Genomic DNA, 27,409 nt, shown 5'->3' on the forward strand with positions numbered 1-27,409 from the left:
GTCTACTTATATTCAGTGTCTGAGCACTGTGATTTTGCTGATAGAAAAGAAAGCATTTGTGATAACTTCGTTGCTGGGATCCTGAACGATGATCTAGCGGAGAAGATAGAGCTAAGAAAAAATGAAGACAGTATTCTGTCGAATATCTTGCTTATGGATTCATTGAGTCCCCACAAAATACTACAATGCCTATGTGCCTGCTATGCATGATCTCACACTCAAATGAAAGTATGCGTTCCTGCAAACTGAAAAAGCTTCTGGAGACTGCGCATAAAGACAAGAAAGACAAGCAGCTTTATTTCTTTAAAAAATTACGTGATGAGTTCCAAGGAAGGATGACAGTGAATCATATGTTTACCCAAAAAGTGGCAAAAGTAGATAGAGGAATATTGGCTTCTTACAAGACAGCAAATTTGATTGCAAAAGCAGGTAAGCCTCATACTATCGGTGAATCTCTGATCATGCTGGCAGTGGCTGTAGTGCTTTCAACAGTCATGGATCAGACCCCACAAGAGGTAACTAGTGTTATTCCTCTGAGCAACTCCTCAGTATCATGCTGTATTGATGAGATGTCAGCTGATGTTGAAAACCAATTAGTCTCAAAACTGCAGGTGAATTATTTCTCGCTTCAACTTGACGAATCAACTTTACCTGATAATTCTGCTCTTCTAATGGCATTTGTGAGGTTTCTTGATGTTGATGAAATATGTCAAGAAATGCTTTTCACATAAATTAACGACTGACACTAAAGGTGAATCCATCTTCAAAAAACTTTAGGTCTTTTTTGAGAAGAACAACATTCCACTCAAGAACATTGTGGCTTGTGCAACAGATGGCACTGCTGCTATGATTGGAAGGTATTGGGGATTCAGTGCTTACTTAAAAAAAGCTGTTCCTAATGTCGTTTGTGTGCACTGTGTTGTTCACCGGCAGCACCTGGTTGCCAAAAACTTAGCAGGACTGCCTGAAGCACTTGGGCATGTTATCAAGGCTGTCAACTTGATAAAAAAGAGTGCACTGCAAGAACGCCTCTTTCAGCAATTATGTGAAAAGAACAGTGAAGAATTTAAACGACTTGTGTTGCACACTGAAGTCAGATGGCTCTCTAAGGGTAATTGCTTGCATCGTTTTGTTGCACTTTGGGACAGTGTTATCTCTTTCTTGAGTGGGGCAGAACTTGGACAGAAACTTGTTGATGCAAAAGTGACATCTTGTACCTGCCGGACATATTTGAAAAGCTAAATGTTCTGAACAAAGAACTTCAAGGAAATGACTCCACCCTATTTTCCTGCAAGGAGGCAATTACTGCATTTAAAGGGAAACTCAAGCTGTTCTGGTTGAATCTTGGAAGACGGGAGTTTGGACAGTTTCCTTCCTTAGCAGTTATATCCACCAAACTGCTTGATGATGACCTAGCAGTGTATGTTGACCATCTGAAGCAGTTTCATTACGATATGGAAAGTCATTTCTCTGACCTACTCTAAATGACTGTGCCACACTGGTTTGTGGATCCCTTCATTGCTGATGCATCTGAAGTTGATGTCACCCTACAAGAAAGTTTCATTGAACTTCAGAATAACACAGCTCAAGCAAGGTTCAAGCGTGGAGGACACCAGAAGCTGTGGATGAAGCAAGATGTGTATAAGAAGTACCCACTACTCTGGAAAGCTGTGAAGTTGCTCTTACTTGCCTTTCCCACATCTTACTTGGTTGAGACTCGTTTCAGTCTGGTAATGAACCTGCTGTCAAAGACATGAAATCGCCTTGACATACAAAAAAAAAAAAAAAAAAAAAAAAAAAAAAAAAAAAAAAAAAAAAAAAAAAAAAAAAAAAAAAGAGGTGATTTACATCTCTCTCTGACAGCTTTCAAGCCTAACATTGACAAGTTGGCAGCCCTGCACCAGTCACAGGGATCCCACTGAAACCTTTCAAGATATAGCCAATTGTACCTACATGTATTCCTTGTTTTTTTATTCCTTTTGTAAATAAATAAGTATTTAAATAAGATATTTTTCCAATTAATATTTGATTTATGCCTGAAATTAGTGTTTTGCGTAAATGGTACTATTCAAACTAGAACCATTAATATACCTACTTCCCTAGGCGTATTAACCCTTAAACGCTGAATGGACGTATTAAACGTCGAGTCAAAATGTCTCCCGTATGCCGAATGGACGTACCATACGTCAACTCAAAAATTTTTTTTTTTAAATTCGCGGAAAAATACTTATAGGCCTACCAGCTTAAAACTTTTGAATCACGCGCCTTGGGGGATGCTGGGAGTTCACGGATCGAGGTGTTGTTTTGTTTACAATCGTTACGCAGGCGCGCAAGCGCGAATTTCTTTCTTGCCGCACTAAAAAGTATCTGTGACACATCTCGGAAATTATTTCGTCACTTTGACATAATTTTTGTACCATTTTAAATTAGCCGTTACATGAAGTATTATATATGAAAATGTGCGCATTTTTATGTAAAATACAACAACAAAATATTCATGATTGTAGCTTTTATCAGTTTTGAGATATTTTAATATAAATAACGATAAGTGCCAAAATTTCAACCTTCGGTCAACTTTGACTCTACCGAAATGGTAAAAAAACGCAATTGTAAGCTAAAACTCTTATATTTTAGTAATATTCAATCATTTACCTTAATTTTGCAACTAATTGAAAGTCTCTAGCACAATATTTCGATTTATGGTGAATTTATAAAAAAACTTTTTCCTTACGTCCGCGCGGTAACTCTTCCGAAAAAAATCATACATGCGATTGTGGTAATGTTTGCACCATTTTAAAATCAGCCGTTACATAAAGTTTTATATATGTAAATGTACGCAATTTCATGCACAATACAACTTAAAACAACCCATGGTTGTAGCTTATATCAATTTTGAAATATTTTCATATAAAAAATGATAAGTGACAAATTTTCAACCTTCGGTCAAATTTGACTCTACCGAAATGGTCAAAAAACGCAATTGTAAGCTAAAACGCTTATATTCTAGTAATATTCAATCATTGACCTTAATTTTGCAACAAATTGGAAGTCTCTAGCACAATATTTCTATTTATGGTGAATTTATGAAAAAAATAACATTTTCTTTACGTCCGCGCGGTAACTCTTCCGAAAAAATCATACGTGCAATTGTGGTAATGTTTGCACCATTTTAAATTAGCCGTTACATAAAGTTTTATATATGAAAATGTGCGCAATTTCATGTAGAATACAAAAAAAATAATTCGAAGGTTGTAGCTTTTCTCATTTTTGAAATATTTGCATATAAATCACGATAAATAGAAAAAAAAACCACGTTCGGTCAACTTTGACTCTATCGAAATGGTCGAAAAACGCAAAACTCTTACAGTCTAGTAATATTCAGTCATTTATCTTAATCTTGAAACAAATTCGAAGTCTCTAGCACAATATTTAGATTTATGGTGAATTAAAAAAAAAAAAACTTTCCTTCCCTCCGCGTGCAGATTCTCTGCCACAAATCTCCGAAATGCGTACGTCCCATTCTCGGAATATTTGCTCCTTTTCATAATAGGCATTTCATAGAGTTTTATATATGAAAATGTGCGCAATTTTATGTAGAATAAAACGAAAAATATTTGAAGGTTATAGCTTTTCTTATTTCTGAAATAATTGCATATAAATAATATATATATAAAAAAAATCGACATTCGGTCAACTTTAACTCGTCAGATATGGTCGAAAACTGCATTTGTAAGCTAATACTCTTACAGTATAGTAATATTCAATCATTTTTCTTCATTTTGAAAGAAATTGGAAGTCTCTAGGACAGTATTTAGATTTATGGTGAATTTCTGAAAAAAATATTTGTTTACGTCCGCGCGTTACGAATTCATGCATTATTTTGTGATAATATTTTCTCTGTGTTGCTTTTATCGTTTTACAATGTGTAATATACCAAAATGATCGCAATTTAGTGTACATTACAACGAAAAGAAATAACTTGTTACCTTTAACCGTTTTGCGCACAGCGCGATTTGAATACAATTATATATGAAATTTCGTTTTTGCGCTATCATATATTGCATTATTTATATATGATAATGATATTTTTTTTCATTTTTGATGGTTGCATACTAAACTTCAGCCAATGGAAAAATAAGGAGCCAAAAATGAACTCTTAATCTTAAAAACTAAGCGCGCTGTGATTTTTTGAAAAAAATATTTTTTCCGCTTCCGCGCTCACTCTGAAACACCTCCGGCACACGGGAGACATTTTTTTTTTTACCGCTTCGGCGTTTAAGGGTTAAGGTGAGGGACGGGGGACGGGGGTTGGGGGTGGGGGGGGGGGTTGATTAAAAACTCAAAGTTGGCATAGAGGGGCCACAAGAACTTGCATTTGATTGAAGGGGGCCACCACCAGAAAAAGGTTGAGAAACACTGTGCTAGAACATATAATGATGTCCATGAGGGATGGAAGCAAAGTAAGAGCATTGATGAGGTAAAATTCTCAAGAGGTAAGAATGAAGGTGCTAGGACAGTGTTAAGTGTAAATTTTGGGGCTGTTCTCATTTCCCATGTAAATACCAGGCATATGGGAAAAAATGATAAGTGCCATAGGCGGAATAATTTTGCAGTAATGTATAATTGGAGTGATGGCAAGATTGATGCATTGGGTAAAGTTAACCATTAGATTCTACTTTTGAAGGGGTAGAGCTAGAGGGAGCTCAGTCATTTTTGGGAGAGTTGGCTTGGGATGTGGTATCAGGGTCAGACTCACTAAGAGTTGCATTAATGTTTGGTGGTCAAGCAGTGGACTTTGAGGTGGATATGGGCACTGTTGTAACCATTATAAATTATAGTACATATCAGAAAGTAAGAGCTAGTTTGGGACTAGAACTCTTGGATGAAGTAGATAGAAAATTGACTTCTCCAGCAGGCCAAGTGGACATCATTGGGATGTTTGGTACCGTAGTGGGGTATATAGATAGGAAGTCGTATGACCAAATTTGAATGTTCAGTCCAAAGGGTAAATCAGATAATTTGCTTGGCGGGAGCGCTTTGGAGTTGCAAATCATTGTGTTTATGGGCAGTATTGCGGTAGAAAAATGACATTTTGGCTTTGGGAGGTGGAGGACTAAGCCAGTGAATTTATGATTAAGACAGAGAGCCACCCATTCAAAGTGAGGTGTGCTAGGTCAGCGTCCATACCCTTAGTGTGTGCTGTTGAAGAGAATCTAAGCTAGCTTGAGAAGTCAGATGTCATTAAAAAGGTAACCCATCCTACAGAGTGGGTCAGTCCCATGGTGCCAGTAGTGAAACCCAAGGCAGTGACTTTCGAGGTCAGATTATGTTTAGACTACAGACAGCTTAATAGGTATTTGAAGAGGGAGATTTTCGAAATTCCCACCTTTGATGATGTTGCTAGTAAATTCAGTGGGGCTGCTTATTTTTTTTTAATTAGATGCAAAATCTGGGTTTTACCAGATACCGTTGGATGAGGCATCCAGGGACTTGACTAAACTTATGACCCCCATGGGTGGGTACAGATTTAAGAGGTTGCCAATGGGTATTTGTGTCACCCCAGCGATTTTCCAGCGGAAAATGACAAATTTGTTGAGACGGATTACCAGGGGTAGAATGCTCTTTGGATGACATAGTGGTATCTGGAGGATCAGAAGAGGAGCATGACAAAAATCAAAGAAATGTTCTAGAGTTAATTAAGAAGTCAGGATTAAAGCTGAATGAAGAGAAGTTTGTATTTAAGCGATAACAAATAGAATTTTTGGGGCACATCATTAGCACTGAGAGAATCTGAATAAATCCAGAAAAGGTAAAGGCTATTTTGAACATAGATAGACCTTAAAATGTACAAGTTAAGAAGACTATTGGGTATGGTCAATTTTCTGGCAAGGTTCCTACCAACTTTTGCCCCTTCCCAATGAATCATATGATTAAAATTATCAATGTGTAAAAATAAAGCATTCGACATTTGTTCCGTTCTCACTATCAGTGTTGTTTAATCCTTGTCTCCAGTCCCTTTCCAGATTTTCCTGCATAAAAACACTTGCAGTGTATGCAAGAAATATAAAAACACTTGCAGTTCATGCAAGGAACCCCGAAAATGCAGCCGTGAGAAGCTTTGGGGAAATTCCTTATTAGAATGTTTTTCAATGTATTTGAAAATTTAAAAACAACATTCATACTAAAATCTTGCAGAAACTTTGAACCCTCCAAAAGAGGTCATTATATCTTATCCTGCCAACATTGTATCCACTGCATAGCTGCCTGATTACATTTGCGGAGCTCCAAATCTGTACGGATTGGCCCATGGGATTACCTCATGGACACTCAGCAGAGGGGGCAAGACTCCACTTATGAAGATTGTCTCCATTCTGTCCAACTCAAGCTTTTGCTCGATTAAGAGGAACCCAATCCTTTCTATAAAGGTTTGTTCCAAGGGGGAGAGACTCACATGGGTTCTAGATGGCCTTACCCAGTGGGCAGTGGTCAGTTTCTCTCCAGCGTTCTAGGATACCTAGTGATCATTGAGCAGGTGCCTTTCATCATTCTCTTGTTTATATTTTTGGGTCTTTGAATGGGCGGTTTAGCAGATGTTCATTATATGGTAAAGTAAGTACATTATCATTGTTAAAAACCACTCTGGTAGTTACAGAATTAAAATTTTGTTGTGCTTTTTGCAAAGCACAATCAACAGAATATTTAGGGTATTTTAATTTTTCTGGTATGTTAAAAGTATTTTCAAACTCTTCATGAAGAAATTCTGGGCTGCAGTTTCATAAAGCTCGTAAAAACATGGAAGAAAAAGTAGCCTTCTTGAATTGATGGCTATGTTTAGAATAAGTAATTTGATTAGAATAAGTAATTTATACATGGAATTTTTTTGAAACAAGGTTTTTACCTAATATGTTACCTTATGGCGTTCTGTGGTTTCGATATGTAGATGAAATTTTTTGCATATGGCCTCTAACCTAAAATGTAAATGCATTTCTTTTCAAACTGAATAACTTGCTACCTTCCATTAATTTTACTTACGATATGGAGGAGTGATATGGTAGTTGCATTTGACAACGTCTTCGAGAGTTGTGAGAGAGAGAAAGTGAGAGCGTTGTTGGTTTGTTTGTAATTGTCGGGAATAATTGAGAGTTTAAATGTTTTCGTGTGTTTGATGTGTCGTGTTCATGTTTGGTGTTGCTGTATGGTAATGTATAAGTGTGTGTGTGTTTTTCTGAAGTGTGAGTGAGCAAGCTGTCGAGAGAGAGAGAGAGAGAGAGAAACAGCATAAGTGGTGGGTGGATAGTTAGCGATGGTTTGCTTGTTGTCTGCTGGCGGTTGCCAAAGTCAGTCTATGATAAGAGTCTGTGATGATCAGTCATAATCGGCAACGGTCTATTGAAGATAGTATTGATGGTTAGTTGTATTGTGTTTTTTCTGGAGTTGTTATTTGAGTTGTTATTGTTGTTGTATGTTTGAAGGTTGTTGTGCTGGTGTTGAAGGTTGTTGTGCTTGTTTAGTTGGAAGGTTGTTGAGCTTGTGAGTTTCTGTTGTTGCATGAAGGTTGTTGTAGTTGTGTTGTCTGTGAATTGTTGTCGGTGTGAGTTGATTTCTTGGTGGTGTTGTGGGATGGTTGTGTATTGACTTGTTGTGGTGTTTGTTTGTGCAGTGATTTGTGAGTCGTATATGAGTTGCTATATGGTTGGGGTACTCATTGTTTGTTGTGTTGTGATATACGGCAGTTGGTGTGTCTTGACGACCTTATCCAGCGGGCGGCACAGTTTCTTGCGCTGAGGTCAGTCATTGATGGTGAGTACTAGAGTGTGAAATTTCTGTACGTATCTATCGGTGAACCAATTGTCCTGTCGAATAAAGTAATGTAGAAGTTAAGTGTGGCTGAGGGTCTTTTTGAGAGTCTGTACAATTAACGTCACTGTGGGAGCTTTGCTTGCTTTGGTGTTAGCTTTGATTCTGCCACAATGAAAAAGAGCTTGATGATTGTCTCATTTCTAGATGTAAATATTCACCGTACTCTAAATGGCTTTAAATACTAGGTGGATAGGAAACCTACAAATGTGTATTCATACATTAACTATTATTCTAGTCATAGCAGTCAAGTCAAGTGGGCTACTTTTTCTTCTATGTTTTTAAGAGTTTACATATCTGCAGCCCAGAATTTCTTCAGGATGAGTTTGAAAATATTTTTAACATAGAAAAATTAAAATTCCCTTAATATTTTGTTGGATGTGCTTTGCAAAAAGCACAACAAACTTTTTATTCTGTAACTACCATAGTGGTTTTTAACAATGATAATGCACATATTTTACCATATAATGATCTTTTATGGAAGGTTCAAAGTTTTTGCTAGAATTTTAGTATTAATGTTGTTTTTAAATTTGCAAATACATTGAAAAACATACCAATAAAGACTTCTTCCAAGGTTTCTCAAGGCTGCATTTACAGGGTTCCTTGCATGAACTGTAAGTGTTTTTATATCGGACAATCTGGGAAGGGACTGGACACCAGAATTAAATAACACAGATATAGTGTGAGAACGGGACAAATGTCGAATGCTTTATCTTTACACATTAATAATTTTAATCATATGTTTAATTTGTTAGCTGTTTTCGTTGTTTTAAGCATTGTACCTCGAAAATGTGCTGTGTAGAAATATCATGAAAGCGTTTGGTACCCTACTCCTTTTATTTTTCCTGTGGCCTTAGCTGAATATATTGTCACATGTTATTGAGTGACATAAGCATATTATATATATATATATATATATATATATATATATATATATATATATATATATATATATATATATATATATATATATAGATGTATCCACGACAGGAAGCCATCTCTACAAGAGCAAGAGCTCATAGAAGGCACCCAGGTCGTGCACAGAGAAGACAACTACGGTCGCTATTCAGAAGCCGACCTTGAACGTCCAACAAGAATCGGACCATATACTCCCCTCCAGCAGGAGAAGGAATGCGCATGCCAACAGGGACCAGACAGCGCGCCCCAATCCATCAAGAACATCGCGCCCCTTAGAAGACATGAGAAGACCCAGCATCAGCGAGAGTCAAGTAACATCCTTCCTCAGGTCGCTGAGACCCTGCCCAACACGAATCAGCAGCCGTTAACCAACGTAGACCATTTGGACACACACACACACACACGCTCACTCACTCAAATTTAAATTATACACATTTATGTATAAACAGAAATTATCTCTCGTACCTTTATGCATGCTATAAAATATATACATATATTTTTTATCCTTGTATTTAGATTTCTATATTCATTTTCATTCCTGTATGTAATTTTGTAATTTTTATCTAAAACCAACTCTAGCACATGGCATTGTATTTTGAATATTTATTTAACCACTGTTTAAACTTTCACTTTTATTGTTCAGAGTACATATGTCCTTATGTTCTTTGTATCCAGAACAACGCCCTTAAGCTGTTAATCCCTAGACTAACCAGTACCCATACCTCAAGGTCATACCTCCTACACGATGAAATAAATAGGCCGAAAGGCCAGATTGTAAGTCAGTAGTCGCTTGATAATGCCATAAGGCGAAACAGCTGTCGCGACAAAATTCAATAAATGGAAGAAGGAAGTCTGCGTAATTTTTCACCAGAAATTGACGAACGAGAATCAGAAAAAACTTCGTCGCTATGAAGATACCTACAAGAAACTTATTGATGCCACTAAAGCAATTGCTTTTAACGAAAATTGTATTAGAGAAAAACTATGCCCTAAAAGTATCAAAGTATATATATATATATATATATATATATATATATATATATATATATATATATATTTAGTTATATAATATATATATATATTGATTGATTGATTATGAAATTTAGGTCTTGAGGACCAAGTGCCGGAATCCATCAGGATTATTCAGCGCCTACAAGTTTAGTTAACTCTAAGTAGACTAGACTTATCACTATTGATATTTCATCTCTAATTAAAGATATTTAGAATTGTAGAAGTTGGCAACATGTGGAACTATTCAGGTTGTCTCCACTGCCCCAAACTAAAGGGAAGGGATGTGTGCATATACACACACACACACACACATATATATCTATATATATATATATATAATATATATATATCTATATATATATAGATATATATATATATATATATATATATATATATGCACACATTCTTTCCCTTTGGTTTGGGGCAGTGGAGAAAACCTGAATAGTTCTACATGTTGCCCACATCTACAAATTCTAAATATTTTTAATTAGAGATGAAATATCAATAGTGATAAGTCTACTTAGAGTTAACTAAACTTGTAGGCGCTGAATAATCCTGATGGATTCTGGCACTTGGTCCTCAAGACCTAAATTTCATAATCAATCAATCAGTCAAACTAAATTAGTAATTAAATACAGTAAATCAAACAAAGCAAAAAAGAGAGAATGCTAAGAAACAACCTTACATATATACAACTTACAAACACACATACAAAACCAAAGAGGTAAACAGATTATTATAGTCGATTCATTTAAGGTAGATTCTTGCGGCTACGAGACGTTTGTTTGGCAGCCTCTGATTGGCTGGTACCGGGAGGTAGGCCGCTCGCTCAGTATCTCATTATTTTCATCTATGGCTTAGAAAACTAGCAATATTATGTTTATATTTTTTCAATCTTCTCACGCTTTGCTCAAGATAGGAAGATTTTGGTCATACCATAGGATTCGGTATTAATTGCACAACTAAATAATCTTTTCCTGAAATCAATAAGATAAAACACAAAGGAATTACGAGTAAAAGTGAAAAGAGAAGCATTTAATTCTTTATACCTGTTTTTATTTATCATCGGATTTTGCATCATTTACGCAATCAAGATAAAATAAAACTTGTTTTCATACAACAAATTCACCCTGAATACTCTGGTGCTTTCAGATTTTGGATGCGTGTAATATGTGAAGAGAAAATGAAGAATATGTCTTATTATGTTGCATCAGTAAATGATTCAAGTTTGATGGTATTGCCAAGAGAATATCTGCAAGGCGTCGTTGCATTGGTCATCTCAGCGAGAGATTTGAGTTGCCAATTAGTGATATAAGACGTTGCAGTTTCGACAATATTTCCCATGTTATATCATTACATTTTCTGTAAATAAATGCACAGAATTCCCATTATAACTGTCGAACATTTTCAATCCAATATCATATAGTTTGCCTGGGCATATCTGATAAGGAAAAAAATAATGATAATCAAATGGATGCATCTGGTATCGTTAGCTCAGACCCAGGCGGGCCGCAGGGAATTCAATCCAGCAAAGAAGTTGAACTCTGTGGTAAGACGACTTTGCACTGTTCAACTCAGCCTAAGCTTTAATCAGGTTGTTTCAGGATATTGTTTCTAATTTTATTTTATGTATATTTTCAAACGAAAGAGATATCAGAGACTTATCTGAGTGATATGAAATAATAATCTCAGTGAAGTAATAAACAACAAAGAATTAAGAAAGATTGACTTCCCATCAGGCTGAGTCAAGTATGGATGCAACATAATAATACATATTCTTCATTTTCTCTTCACATATGACATGCATCCAAAATCTGAAAGCACAAGCGTATTCAGGGTGATTTTATTGTATGAAAATACAAGTTTTATTTCATCTTGATTGTATGAATTATTAAAAATCTGATGATAAATCAAAACAGGTATAAAGAATGAAATGTTTTTCTCTTCACTTTTACTTGTTGTAATTCCTTTGTGTTTTATCTTATCGATTTCAGGAAAAGATTATTTAGTTGTACAATCAATACCGAATCCTTTGGTATGACCAAAACTTTCTTATCTATTGCAAAACGTGAGACAAATGAAGAAATATAAACATATTGCTAGTTTTCTAAGTCACAGACGAAAATATGACACAATGAGCAAGCGGCCTACCTCCCGGTACCAGCCAATCAGAGGCCACCAAACAAACATCCCATGGGCACAAGAATCTACCTTAAATGAATCGACTATAGTTTAACAGCACAACGTCATTTAACGCATCATGAAATGTCACTTCATCACTTTCTATTGGCTGATACAGCATCGGTTTAATAGTGTATGGTAGAAGGTGCAGGGATGTCCAAGCTTTCTCGTTATTTGGAGGAAACGTTTCGTCATTGTGATTTTATGCTTTATGATGGCTGAGCTGATAGGCATATGCGTTGTAAACATATCTCGCGCTGATTGACTCCATCAAGAAAGTATCAATGAACTCTGTAACAAGGATCGTTTTTTGTACATTCACGTGTGGTCAGCTGCTTTTTTGAGCTATTCGCAAATGGCTTCCCTAAGCAATGCTGTACCCGGAGCGCATGACTTTCTTTGCAGTGCCTGCAGCATTGCAGGACCTCTTGGTGTTGTGTGTGGTGCTGTTTATCTTTCGAATGGCCCCACTTCTTGACAGGGCGAGGAAGGTGATGAACCTTCACTGGAAACTAGAACGTATCATGGAGGAGTATGATAATGCTTGGTATCTGCATGATACGAAGATTTTCCAGGACAAGCTGAAGAAGTACTTGATGGACTTTGGGAAGAAGACATCAATGAGTCTGGTCCCCGCAAAGTCATGGGGAAGGTTGTTATGAGGATGTGGAGGAGTCAACCTTGATGTAGTTTCATTAGCTGGTGGCGTGAACGTAGGCAATGCTGAGCTGAAGGCTGCAGTTACGAGGGTCTGGTGCTTGCACAAGGTTGCGGACTGCAAGGAATCCAAAGTTTGGCTGTTTCAGTTCAAGATTCGTCTTGGAATTTTTAACAAGAAGGCTCGTGGGAAAATTTGGATGCTTTCAAGGCGGGAATAGAGGAATTTTTAAAGCCGTTGTAAGATTTGATGAAAAAAGAGGGTGTTGTTTTGGGAAAAATCTACAACGCTGGCAAAAGTAGTCTATCTTCTTATCTACTAACACTATGGCTTATGAGAAAGAAAAGAATTTACTGAAAAAAGCTTTCCAAACTATGAGTGTCTGCTTTGTTATGTGCAAATGTTACCGGTGAGCATCATTGCAAACCAGTGGTAGTTGGACATGTAAAGCAACCACATAGCCTTTGTGGGCTGATGAATAGGGTTCCATCGGTTTGGTATCATTCAGCAAAGACTCTTCACCCCCAAGATCATAACTGATTGGTTACATAATCATTTTTGTAAGTAGCATTGCTAGACATTGGGTGGACGCTGTGCTTCTCATGGCCATTGTGCTTGGGTATCCTAATACAGCCCAGTTGTTTGGTGATAAAGGTCGCATTAGGGTCATGCATTTGCCTCCTAATGTGACTGCACTCATTCAGCCAATGTACCAATGTATTATAGTTTTAATAAAATGGCTATACCGGAAGAAGTTCCTAAAGGAGGTGATGCTAGTATTTGAGAACAAAGCGTAGAAGGGGGGAATTGACATTGGAGAATCTTCTAAAATATTCGCTGAAGTCTACCATCTACAACTTCACAGTCTTGGATGGATGTCACCATAGAGATCCTCAACCACAGCTGGAACAGTATGCTGAATGAACAAAAGGGCATGATGAACCTCCAGGGGTTCAAACTAGTGACTGGAGGCAACAAGACTCCTGAGGAGGATGGCAACCCTGGCTATCAACTTCTCTCCAACAGACAGATAGCTGCTGCAGTTGCTGTTGGTGACAAGGAAGTGCCTTAAGACTACGGTGACGACGAGGCTGTTTCCCAACGAGAGTCTTTGTACCAAGCATAGGTGCATTGTCTGTGATATGGTTTTTGAGATGTTGGAGAACCCCAACATCGACCCCAGCAACTTTCATGGGGCCTTGAACATGGCTGCACAACTGTGAATTTCTACAGAATGTCATTCAAAGGAGAATTGCTGTACGTATTGTTAAAGTACCCTCGACAGCTACTTTAAATCCCATTCACTTCTTTCGTAACTTGTTGTTCAGCTTGGAACCACAGGCGACCACATCTGCAGCCTTCTTTGATATGCGGGGCTCCTGCAGCCAAGAATCTGATGTGTTGCTGGCCTACATTGATGACTGAACCCCTAGGCACCTCTACACCTCTTCCAGCCACTTCACCATCTAATGTCTCCCGGTAGTCATAGGAGGCAGAAGAAGATAATGATGCCAATCTTGGTGACACAGTCGATCTGGAGGCAGGGGAGGAGCTGGAAGAGGGCTTGTAAACCTCCTTACAAGTTAAAAGAAAAAAAAATCCATTTCGTAAGCACCAAGGCCAGTGCACACAGGTAAATGACAGAGAAAAGTATTTTTATACTTGTAGGTTCGTTTTTGGTGTATGCTATTGTTTAATGAGAGTTTTGGTAAAATGAAAAAAAAAAGTTTTTGTAACCTACTGTATTGTTGTGAACAAGAGAGAGAGAGAGAGAGAGAGAGAGAGAGAGAGAGAGAGAAAGGTTTTGATTTCTTTTAAGTGTATTTATACCATTTATTTTGTTACAAATATGAGAAAATACGGTAGATCATTGCTTTTTGCATAAGTTTTCCGTTTACAGTGTGATGGTTGTTGTTGTATTGCAGTACTGACGAGGTAAGTGGAGATTAAGGGTACGGAGCTGCCGTTTTACACTTGTACATGGTCGGCCGCACATAGGGGCAAGGGGGCCACTTGCCCCCATCTCATAAATCCTGTGACCACAGGAGGTTATAGTTCCTTTTCAAATAAACAGTGACTAACTTGGAAGTTTTCCTTCCATTCTACAGTAGTACATTCTTTCATTTTAAGTAAATCAAAGGTAGTCTTGTTATATTGTATAAGATTTATGTGCAGTATATAACTGAGTTATTCTTTCAAGAAATGTTTGATTTTAGTTGAACAGTATTTTATGGAACTATTGAAAAAAAGGTCAATGTCACTTATTGCATCTTGCTTCACTTAAATTATTGGCGTTGCAATTCCACTGCATATAATATGATATATATATATATATATATATATAATAAAAGAGTATGGCCAGCAGAACTTCAGCATTTTTTCTTTAAAACTTATTTCATCCAACGCCTACGTTTCGGGATACAAATCCCATCTTCAGGGCTAAAACAAGGAAAAAATTAAAATTCTATACCATTAAAGCAGACTAAAATGGGGCACAGTAACAATTATGCTATTTAAAAAAATATATATAGATTAATTAACAATATATCAGTGAAATTCGAATTTTATATAAAAAGTAAGACGATAACTAATTGAATAAGAGATCGACAGTAAAAGCAAAGCTACTAAGTACAATGACACTTCAAAATAAATAAACAAACAAAATACTTAAAAACACAAACCACACGTGAACAACTAAGAAAATTACGTTATTACTAAAAACAGGAGAAAAAAACATTGAATCGTAACAGGCAAAAAATTTCTGTATATGATTACAAAAGGAGAAAAATTAAAGAAAAAAAAAAATATATATATAAAGGCGGACACAAAGCAAAAAATAGCGAAACGAGAACTCACCGGTACAGAAGTATAGATAAGACTGAATTATTATTTATTTTTGACTAAAGGGGAGAGACAAATACAAAGGCGAGAAGGTAGAAAGGGCGAATGGTCTATTAAGTAATGTTCAGTTGTACAGCAGTTGAATGGTTGTTGAGGGTTGGTGACAATTGTTTAATGAAGAGGGACTCGAGAATGGGTAATGACCGGTTATCTATTGCTTGGGATAAGATTTTAAAATCATTGTACTGAATGTTATGTTTACATTTTATTGCATGGTTGCGTATTGCAGAAAATTCTTTCTTAGATAAAGTTATTCCTGTTCGGTGACTGACACCCCGATGGCAGTCGATGCGAACCGTTCAAACAGCCGACTCGAATTACCGACATAGGTTCCCAAATTACATTTGGGACAAGTAAACAAATATACCGCTGAAGATCGCATCAACTGCGGTAGGGTGTCCTTGAACTTGAAAAGACTTCTGATTTTTAAGGGGTTCTTGAAGATAAAATTAAATTTAACATATGGGTACATATTGCTGAGTACGACGGTGAGCTCTCGTTTTACAAGTTTATATGTTGAACAACAAGGCAAGGATATATACAGTTCTTTTTTAGGTACATTAAAAGTGGGTGCTTTCGGTTTAACAATGTCATTTAAAAACTCTCTCAAGATTTTCTCAAATAGGTGGGATGGATAGCAATTTCTGTTAAAATAGTTTTTTTTGCAAAAAAACTACTTCCTCGTGGAATTTGACCCAGTTGCATGACACATTGTAAGCTCTACACAATAATGTCTTGCATGCATTAAGTTTAAAACCCAACGGACAAAAGCTAAAGAAATTTGTTCCCAAACCAGTAAAAGTCTTCTTTCTAAAAACACCTGTTAGAAATTTATCATTACATCGTGAAATTGTTATATCTAAAAATGGCAGTTCGTTATTCGATTCTATGTCCATAGTAAAATTAATGTTCGGATGAAATGAGTTAATGAAATTAAGGAACAAATGTGCATGATCTTTATCTTTAAAAAGTACAAAACGTATCGTCTACATATCTTTTATAAAAAATGGGTTTAAAAGATGAAGGACACTGGTCAAGAAATAGTTTTTCCAAGTGACACATAAAAATATTGGCAAATGTGGGACCTAATATTTTTATGTGTCACTTGGAAAAACTATTTCTTGACCAGTGTCCTTCATCTTTTAAACCCATTTTTTATAAAAGATATGTAGACGATACGTTTGTACTTTTTAAAGATAAAGATCATGCACATTTGTTCCTTAATTTCATTAACTCATTTCATCCGAACATTAATTTTACTATGGACATAGAATCGAATAACGAACTGCCATTTTTAGATATAACAATTTCACGATGTAATGATAAATTTCTAACAGGTGTTTTTAGAAAGAAGACTTTTACTGGTTTGGGAACAAATTTCTTTAGCTTTTGTCCGTTGGGTTTTAAACTTAATGCATGCAAGACATTATTGTGTAGAGCTTACAATGTGTCATGCAACTGGGTCAAATTCCACGAGGAAGTAGTTTTTTTGCAAAACTATTTTAACAGAAATTGCTATCCATCCCACCTATTTGAGAAAATCTTGAGAGAGTTTTTAAATGACATTGTTAAACCGAAAGCACCCACTTTTAATGTACCTAAAAAAGAACTGTATATATCCTTGCCTTTTTGTTCAACATATAAACTTGTAAAACGAGAGCTCACCGTCGTACTCAGCAATATGTACCCATATGTTAAATTTAATTTTATCTTCAAGAACCCCTTAAAAATCAGAAGTCTTTTCAAGTTCAAGGACACCTACCGCAGTTGATGCGATCTTCAGCGGTATATTTGTTTACTTGTCCCAAATGTAATTTGGGAACCTATGTCGGTAATTCGAGTCGGCTGTTGAAGGTTCGCATCGACTGCCATCGGGGTGTCAGTCACCGAACAGGAATAACTTTATCTAAGAAAGAAAGAATTTTCTGGCAATACGCAACCATGCAATAAAATGTAAACATAACATTCAGTACAATGATTTTAAAATCTTATCCCAAGCAATAGATAACCGGTCATTACCCATTCTCGAGTCCCTCTTCATTAAACAATTGTCACCAACCCTCAACAACCATTCAACTGCTGTACAACTGAACATTACTTAATAGACCATTCGCCCTTTCTACCTTCTCGCCTTTGTATTTGTCTCTCCCCTTTAGTCAAAAATAAATAATAATTCAGTCTTATCTATACTTCTGTACCGGTGAGTTCTCGTTTCGCTATTTTTTGCTTTGTGTCCGCCTTTATATATATATATATTTTTTTTTTTCTTTAATTTTTCTCCATCATAATCATATACAGAAATTTTTTGCCTGTTACGATTCAATGTTTTTTTCTCCTGTTTTTAGTAATAACGTAATTTTCTTAGTTGTTCACGTGTGGTTTGTGTTTTTAAGTATTTTGTTTGTTTATTTATTTTGAAGTGTCATTGTACTTAGTAGCTTTGCTTTTACTGTCGATCTCTTATTCAATTAGTTATCGTCTTACTTTTATATAAAATTCGAATTTCACTGATATATTGTTAATTAATCTATATATATATTTTTTTAAATAGCATAATTTGTTACTGTGCCCCATTTTAGTCTGAGTAATGTATAGAATTTTAATTTTTTCCTTGTTTTTAGCCTGAAGATGGGATTTGTATCCCGAAACGTAGGCGTTGGATGAAAATAAAGTTTTAAAGAAAAAATGCTGAAGTTTCTGCTGGCCATACTCTTTTTATTAAAGATCCGACTTTCTAGAAGCGACAATGCCATTCATTATATATATATATATATATATATATATATATATATATATATATATATGTATGTATGTATGTATGTATATACATATATATATATATATATATATATATATGTGCCCCCACTTGGAAAATATGCTGCGGGCGCCCATGCATTTGTAGAGTTCTTCTACTTGCCCTTATCCAGACTTGTCTGACAGGACCTTGGTTCTAATTATCTGAATAATCGAGAGATTACTTTTTTTAGAATACTTTTACATTCTTACAATTACGTATATGCTCCAACTTCAGATTCGTTCCATAGTATCTGGATTACTGGACAGTTATTACAAAAAGAATGTTCAAATCCAAAGTATGGTAACATTTAGAAATTCTATAGGTTATTCGGCCAAATCCAGTTATGTTTATCTGGAGTAAGTCACGAAAGTAATAACCAAATCCAGTGTCACAGAATCATGCGTGAATAAGTTTCATTTTGAAGGTTGTGTCTGGAAAAAAAGTAGTAATAAGAAAAATAATACTAAGTTCGTTTAGAGCAATGCTTATTCATTACTTGAAGTAGATCCCCCTAATAGATCAAGATTTCAATCAAGATTCAACGTACTTACCGTGAGTCGTGGCAACTTGAGTGCAAGCCTCTTCAACTATTTCCAGACAAGGTCCAAGTACTGAACCAACAGCTTCAGCCATGTCAGCAGCCCTTAGCTTTGCTTCTTCGGCTGCTCTTTTTCCTGCTTTTATTCTACTTTCTGATAAAGACTCGCACGAATGTAGATATCCTATCTAAAACACATTAAAAATGTTTTTATTGAGATTACTACAGTTATCATACTGCTAATAAAACTTAATGTGAAGATGTAACAGTTACATGAACTTTTTTCACAACTAAGTTTAAATGCGGTGATTTTGTTCCTATTAATCTAAAGTGTTCGTCTCATTTTTGCTTTAAAGATGTTCGCATATAAAACAAGAAAGATCCAGACAATGGAAAAGGTAAAGAATACACACTCCATGATGCGTTACCACAACAGACATATAATGAAGAAATTCTAGAAGTAGTCAATAGTAAATACAAATAGAGCTTTGCACAAGCAAATTAAGGAGAGTTACTGGTTGGTGGAAATGGAATGTGACAATAGGAGAGATGATCTGTGAATAGGCAGTCTACTGAAAGAGGTAACCCTGGAAAGGATGGAAAGCAAGGACGTCAAATACAGAACGAGAATAGTAACGATCGAGGAAGATGGGCACTAAAAAATAAATCTGAGGACTGAGGGTATCAATGATAGTGGCCTGTTTGAGAATGAGATCATTGCTTGACATGATCATCAGTTGTCTGTAGTAAAATTATTTTACAGGCGAGTAAGAGTGGGTAATTCATTAGCTATGATGTTCTTATATGAAAAGTTTGCTGAAGCCCTTTTGCCACTTTTTATTTACAAAGAAAGTATTCCCGCCAGCTTTGCTAATTTTTTTTGTTTTGTTACCGATGGCCAGATTTTATGTTTGACTTCATTAATATAGAATATTTGACTTAGCAACATAAGGTAGCTTAAGCCTAAACAAAAATTATGTGATTTTACACATCAAAACAAAAATAATTTTGCTTACCTGCTGGATGCTTACAGTACTACCAAGCTTTTCCATTAATAGACTGATGACCTCGGTGGCTTCACGAATAGGAAGTGTAGCTGAAACAGTAACAATCAGTTCCTTGAGGTTGCCATCTTTCTCTCTTATCTCTTCCATCTCGGTTATGTCACTCTCTCTTGTTTTATGATTTAACAACTGCAAAAGGAAAAAGTCTCAGAAATGTTTGAATTCAAAACAGGATCCTGCAGTTATTTACGAGTCATGAAGTTGGTGTTGAGTCATAAAAGAACGTTTTATTTTGTCGGAAATGGTGGAGCTAACTTGTCTCACTCCGTAAAACACCGAGTATGAACCTGTAAGATAATTGTTCATAAGCAGTAACTTTGGCTTGTCACTTTAGCTGTGTGATTTTAACCACGAATAGGCACTAATTGATCTTTCTTAAAATTTCTACTTTTTATCGTTCCATTTTGTAAGGCCCATTATCCCATGTAAATGTTTCCTTCCACATCATCAGACAAGGTTAGCGTTTTCCCAATGTCGGTGCTAACTAAAGAGGAAGCATTGCGAAATGTTGTTTTTTCAGTAAATAAATTAATAAAACTAATACTTAATCACATGGCAAGCAAATTGAAGACCCAACTGCTCGAGATCAGGATCTAATATGTGATCACTTTCTTGATTTCAAATTCTTAGGACACCTAGAAGTGTTGTTTTGAAAGAGTTATGAAGTAAACTTAACACACTTGAAGTGGCCGAACTATGACTGAAGACCCTTTAGATAAAAAATTACTTTCATATATATTCATTTTTTTAGTATAGTTACATGTATATGCCCCAATATTCGAGTCCCCTCGTCATTCTGCTGTTTAAATTTATTGACAAATACCTAAAAAAATATATAAGATAAGATAATGGCAAAAAGTTCACTAATAAGACAAACGTTAAATAAAAGCATGCAGAATATGAACCTATAATCATAGTTTATGATTAGAGCAAATGATAACTCATTTTGAATACCTGTATGGCTCATCTTACGGAACTTTGCATAGTATGTATTGCCCTCACATTTCACGACTCAATTAACTTGATTTTGTCTGTGACACCCATTGAATTTCACTAAGTCAATACTTTACATTCTTAAGGAACAAGTAAAAAACAGGTCATAAGATTGTAAGGCAACTTTCCATATGATAGAATGTATGTTATGCAGTTTTCCAATAAAACGGACGACACTTTTGGCACTGGCCACTGCAAACTAAAATATCTCACCGTCTGATACACATACGGTTTCCGTTTCTCCACAGAGGCACGACAAAGTTCCAATGTTTCTTTTTGAGAAGTTATGCACAGCTCCAAAAGGGATATGGTCGGTTTGACCACGACTTCTCCTATTCCGATGACTTCTACAATTTCACTCATTGCAGGAAGCTGGCAGAACTCTGGTTTGTCTTGTCTTCTCTCTGCTATGGACTTTTTTGGATTTTGCAGAAGTAACGTTGTCACCGAACAGGTTTCTGTGAAATGTATAGCCAAATGAAAAAAAAATTTTGTTTTAGTTGGACTAAATCTCTCGTAAAGCTACGAAAATTTTATAATGAAAGATAATCACTGTTGAAAAGAATAATTAAGTAAGAGATTCCGATATATATTTTATGGTTTTAAGGTACGGAAAAACCACAAACAATGACGATTAGTTTTACTTTGTAGGAAAATACATTTAAAGAACGAGTTAGATTTTGTATTTGTGAGTTCATAATTGTATTGGCTCTGAACGAAGCGCGCTCAGAACCATTCTTGTTTTTAGGAACTATGAATACCGATTGAGCAATAATTGCTTCCTATAAATACTTACGAGGTTAAGAGAATTGCCAGTTGCCAGTGTCTAAAGAAAAAAAAGATGTTTGATATATAATTAAATACTTAATCGCAATTAAATTATGTTATAAATGAACTTACGTATGTATAATACGATGCAGTGCCTTTTCCCCAAAAACGTTTTGATTTTAGGCTGAAGTCGAACGAGATGAAATTTAAATTCCAAATTAACATTGGAAATGTTAATGGCTTTCTCAAGCAACCTAGTATTTCATGGTAACTTGTTTAGTTCTGCCTTATGGAAAACGTTTTAGCAGACGCTCTGTATAATGTGGATAAAAACGTTTTATAAAAAAAATAATAAAATGCTCAATCCACAGTCTAATTGATATATACTTTAGTTCTTGAGTTTCCACCAAGAGATGTTCAAAAGATTTTGGTAACACAAATTGAAAAAAGCAGTGCTCGTTCGTGAAAGGCAAACGAACAACTAGCTCAGGTTTGTTTAACTTGTTGCCATGGTAACTTGCTAGCGCGTTGCCAGATGTTCATCGCTCGTGGTTTTATTAGACTTGATGTATCATCGTTTTGTTTTTTCGGTCATTTTTCTCAAATGCAAAGATGATCAGTAGTGATAAGAGGAAAACTTAATATTTGCAACACTAACTGAATTGTTCAGTTTCTCTCACTATGAGTGTATTGGATCGTATTCATACACACACACTCACACACACACACACACACACATATATATATATATATACATATATACACACACACACACACACATATATATATATATATATATATATATATATATATATATATATATATATATATATAGTGTGTGTGTGTGTGTGTAGTATGTGTGTCCCAGCCCCACCTATTGCGACTTGCTGTACGTGTTTTCCTGCCTAGTCTTCCATGAGTTTGTTTTTGAACTGCTTAACTAGGTAAATGATGTCGTTCCTCAGCTTATAATTGATAAGCAAAGTGAAAATGCCTTCAGATAAAACAAAGAATTCCCGCAGGAAGGAAACGGCTGACTTTTAAGCGCGGGATTAACTGGCGTTTTTCCTCGTCCGAACTGAGCCATGGACGTGTCAATTCTATTTTGAGAAATGTCACTTTTCTTCCTCGTTGGAGAAGGAGCGCTGCTGTAGGTGAATGTAATAACCATCCCGTCATAACGGTGAATGTAAGTTTTATTTTGTGTGATATAAGTGACAGTTTGGTTAAAGAAGTGAGTGACACTGATTAGAGCTAAGTAATCGATTATTTTTTGTGCTATTTGGGTCATTGAAACTTGGCGTCGATGGTAAGGAAGCAACATCAATATCATTCTTTTTCCGGCTGTAGACAATATTCCATAAGTCATTTTCACGCTTTCCCTCTGAAGGTAGTTCAGCAGGATATAAATGCCATTTGATGGAAAAGAGAGAGGGATGGTGTAGAGGGCTAAGCTAACACTACATATTAATTTGTGTATACAAATTAATATGTTCTTCATCACTGTAGTAATATCATTCAGTGACATATAACTATATGTCCATGTTCATGTATGCCTGAGAAAACATGAAATTCACAACATGAAACTATGAATCTTATTAAGAATACATACACACACACTCATATATATATATATATATATATATATATATATATATATAATCTATATATATATATATATATATATATATATATATATATATATATATATGTGTGTGTGTGTGTGTGTGTGTGTGTGTGTGTGTGCCTAATGCCAGTTAAAGGCGCTGAACGTCCTCATCCTTTAGCTTTTCTCTCTCTCTCTCTCTTTATATGTCCTTTCCCGGGGCTTCGGAGTTATCTCATGCGCCACATATAGTTGCATTACTGTGTTTAGTGACTCGCAATTCTCAAACCTTGAGCTCCCACAGCCTTCGGACTGAATGACCTTTCTCGAGGGCACATTTCCCGTAGGAGGGTTGTGCTGTCAGTGCACCTTACTGTAGACACACTAAAGGGTATTTGCATCGTATCTGTCGCGAATTATTCGCTCTTTACTTGCTTAGGTTCTAGCCCGGTGGTCTGGGCGATAACAAGGTCTGGAGGACTAGGCTCTACAACTCGGTGGAGGGATTGAAGAAGCAAGGATTTCAGTTTTACACACTTTTATTACAAAAAATAAACTATAATTACACTCAAAACATTGCCCCACATATTATATACAAGTTAATTACACGTGAAAAGGTCACAGGGAAAGATTAATATGATGATTCAATGAATTAAAGTGGCACGTGGCCATCGCAATGCTATGTCCGGAGACCAAGAGATAAAAAAACATCAAGAAATCTGACACAAAACCCACATAATCGGATTGCTCACTTTACATTTGTTAATACAAACTTTAATTAGGCTTCATTATTCATAGGATGCTTGGGATATCCTACGATATACTTACACTATAGCATGTTAATTAAGAAACAAGGTAACGACTCTGGCTGTGTGGGGAGGAGAAGACAGTCCGCCTTACCTTTTGCTCTCTATGGTACCTGGGAAGTGAATGCCTGCTGTGCGTGGCGTTGCCCTTGAGCACAACTTTTGTGACGTCATGGCGTAACAATCCCTGATGTTTGACGCTTTACTCTATTGCATCTCGTCTTTATTCGTTAAGTACAAGAAATGGTGATTTGAATTAAGGTAGATGGCGAACTCTAGATTTACATTATGCGCTATAACTCAGTTAAACTCAGGTTTGCTCTTTCTTTGGGTAGTGAAGGTAGCGTGGCTGTGTCAGTAGGGGCTTGAAGGCGATTATGCAGGCTCTACACTGTCCCACAACTTGTTTTGCTCTGACTCTCAGTCTGGGCGATCAACATTCCTGATGGAAAAGACCCATGAGTTCATTGACACCTCAAGGCATATTACAACGATGCAAATAAGTTATGTATGTCCTATCTAAGGTGCCATTGGCAGGTAATAGAACAAGTGACTTTCTACAATGGTTCTCATCAAGAATTCTAGTTAGTGTGTACACAATTCCATCTATAAGACATAGATTTAATTGCTTTACAAAGTTTATCACATCTCTAGCAACTCTAACATTAGTTTCTAAATAAGCACAGGTACTGGCCAAATATTTCCTCTGATCCAATCTTACTAACATTAGGAAAGGAGACTTATTCAAATTTAAAAATCTGAGTACCAAAACAGGGAACTCTACTCCTCGTTCTATCATTTCTCATGTCTCGCTGGGTTCTACCATAGCAACTTCTTCCCTCATCTCACGGAGGGCTATGGCAACAGTCGCAGGCACAGGCTCTGACACACAGACTTCTTCTGACAGTTTTGGTTCTCCAAAACAATTCAGAAAGGGGGGGGGAGACCACTCAACCACAACTGGTTCTGTTTCAGTTCTCTCGACACGATATCAGCTGGGTTCTGATGGGTTGGCACGTACTCAAGGCCATGTTGTTATTCTGTAGGATTAAAAGAATCTCCCCCACCTGATTGTTGATGAATACATTCTTATTATCCTTATTGCTATTCACCCAAGCGATTACCACTCTGCTATCCATCCACAAGGTGACAGCTGATGGATCTACCAGTGGTTTCAGATGTTTAGCTAATCTACATCCCAATAACAAGGCTACCAATTCCAACTTGGGGATTGTTAATTTTAACATCTTTTGGGGGTCTTTCTGTTCCCTTGTCTCACGTACGCAACGGCCCCATAGGCCTTACTCGATGCATCAGAAAATACATGTAACTCAGAACACTTTGAGCCTACAGATCGCTCAATCCCCAGTTCGCTTACTAACTTGAACTCCTGTAGCAATTTACTGGCTTCTTGGGCCTTAGCATCTTCTAGCACATCATCCCATCCCACACCATCTTCCCAGAGTTGTTGTAGAAACAACTTTCCACTCACAAATAGAGGACTAACCAAGCCTAAGGGGTCGAAGTTTGACACTAGAAGTGAGAGTATCCTGCGTTTCGTAGGTACCCACCCTTTCCTCATCTCTTGGATCCCCTGACTTGCCTTCACATGGATCTTATCCTCATCCCTGTTCCATTCCATCCCCAACACACACACATGCAGGTTCATTCCAATTCGTTTTCTTGTCCAATTCTCTAACATTACTGGCCCAGCCAGTCAATGGCATGTTGGGTCGTTCTAAGAGTTCTCTCGCACACTTGTGTTCCTGCATCAGCGAATGCGTTTCGTTGAAAGTTTGGATATAATTATCTACATAAAATTGACTAAGTAAGTCCAGCCTTCCTTCCTTCTCCAAATGAGTCTGAAGGACTTGTTGCCTCACAGTGACGCAGAATCGACAACCCGAAAGGCGAAGGTAGCCGTACGATAAGGCAACTCATGCCAGAAGAATCGTGTACTTGGCATTACTGGGATCCAACAATATGCGATGGAACGCTTTGCTAATGTCTGTAATTAGGGCATATCGACCAAATCTAAACTTCACTAACAAGTTATACAATGTTTCTACCAAGTTGGGGCTAGATAGAAGGCAATCATTCAATGACAGTCTGTCCTTTGACTTTGCTGATGCATTGAGCACAATGTGCAAGGGAGTGGTATGGCTCTCTTTTTTAACCCCAAAGTGGGGCATGTAATATCCTTCGATTTCGTGGGCTTCTAACCTTTTAATGAATCCCACTTCTAAGTAAGATTGCAATACCCTTTCGTAATCTGTGCGATACTGGGGTTCCCAATCAAATTTTGCATTTAATGATTCTAACTGGGCCATAGCATTTCAATAAGTCACGTCTGGCCTAACCTCGTATGAAGCGTATTCGCTCACTTCTCCCTCAAACGTACGGAGGGGCAACGGTTTCAGTTTTGGTGAACTTGCGCTTGTAGTGGGAATGCTTTGCGTATCAGTCCAGTGCAGTAACAATGAAACTGCCTTTGTTACTTCATTCAACAGCTGGCATAGCCTAGCCTCTATCCCGGATTCTAATTTAGCAACATTTGATATATAAAACAAATGAAGCTGCTTCTCATCTCCACGAATATTCTGGTATATGTACAGTCGCGGTACGAGTTTCTATTAGCTCGCATTGAGCTTCTAGGATCAGGTCCAATAGAAGACCCTTCGTTGCCTCAATTTGGATTACTGTAGCAACTGCCATGATGATTTTTATTACAAGGGGTTAAAAAAAAGGAATAAAAAGAGCGATTTTACTTTACAAAGAGGGGGGAAAGGTTAATACAAGATTGTGGCAACTATGGAATCCTACTCAGCTTGACAGTCACACTCTCCTGTTATCAGCCTCATCAAGCCTTTACTGGACTTGTAAAATGAACACCGTCAGATTTCTTGCTGGACTTATAAGCTTCTGTGTTCATGGAAAGATGTCTAACGCCGTACTTATATAGTTTCAAACAGTACTTTCTTAGATGGGCATTGAAATTTTACACTTTCGCTTTGCAGTCTTCCGGGGCTATATGGAAACAATTTCCTCTCAAGTATTCTCTCAATTTTGCACCACAGATCGCGATTACTTTGGTCCAGCTCCTCAATTACTCAATGAGCACTTTCAGGTTGTCCCAGATGGCTATAGGAGCCTGTTCAGCCAGGTCGTTACCACCCAGATAGATCACCACCAATTTGTACTGACTGCCAGAATTGCAAACTTTCATCTTTAAATTGGGCAATAAGACCCCTGGTTTACAGTAAATTTCTATATCTATGTCACTACATTGTGGCAGATTTGGCGTTAACTGG

At 36.7% G+C, this 27,409-nt stretch overlaps 2 protein-coding genes across 2 annotated transcripts in view; one reads left to right on the top strand and one right to left on the bottom strand.

The window, feature by feature from the left end:
* Positions 1-22,091, bottom strand: part of LOC135215098 (interleukin-1 receptor-associated kinase 1-binding protein 1 homolog) — a 30,418-nt gene extending 8,327 nt beyond the window's left edge. The window contains exons 1-4 of the mRNA XM_064249564.1: positions 21,819-22,091; positions 21,132-21,376; positions 19,878-20,054; positions 18,875-19,049 (exon numbers count right to left, since the gene is read on the bottom strand). Of these exons, the coding sequence (XP_064105634.1) occupies positions 18,875-19,049; positions 19,878-20,054; positions 21,132-21,281 (502 nt within the window). The 5' untranslated portion in view covers positions 21,282-21,376; positions 21,819-22,091. The remainder of the gene's footprint in view (positions 1-18,874; positions 19,050-19,877; positions 20,055-21,131; positions 21,377-21,818) is intronic.
* Positions 22,092-22,778: 687 nt separating this feature from the next.
* LOC135215099 (uncharacterized) overlaps positions 22,779-27,409 on the top strand; it is an 82,002-nt gene continuing 77,371 nt past the window's right edge. The window contains exon 1 of the mRNA XM_064249565.1: positions 22,779-22,875. The gene's annotated coding sequence lies outside the window, so the exon portion shown is untranslated. The remainder of the gene's footprint in view (positions 22,876-27,409) is intronic.

This window comes from Macrobrachium nipponense, chromosome 5, assembly GCF_015104395.2.
Source record: "Macrobrachium nipponense isolate FS-2020 chromosome 5, ASM1510439v2, whole genome shotgun sequence".
Lineage (NCBI taxonomy): Eukaryota > Metazoa > Arthropoda > Malacostraca > Decapoda > Palaemonidae > Macrobrachium > Macrobrachium nipponense.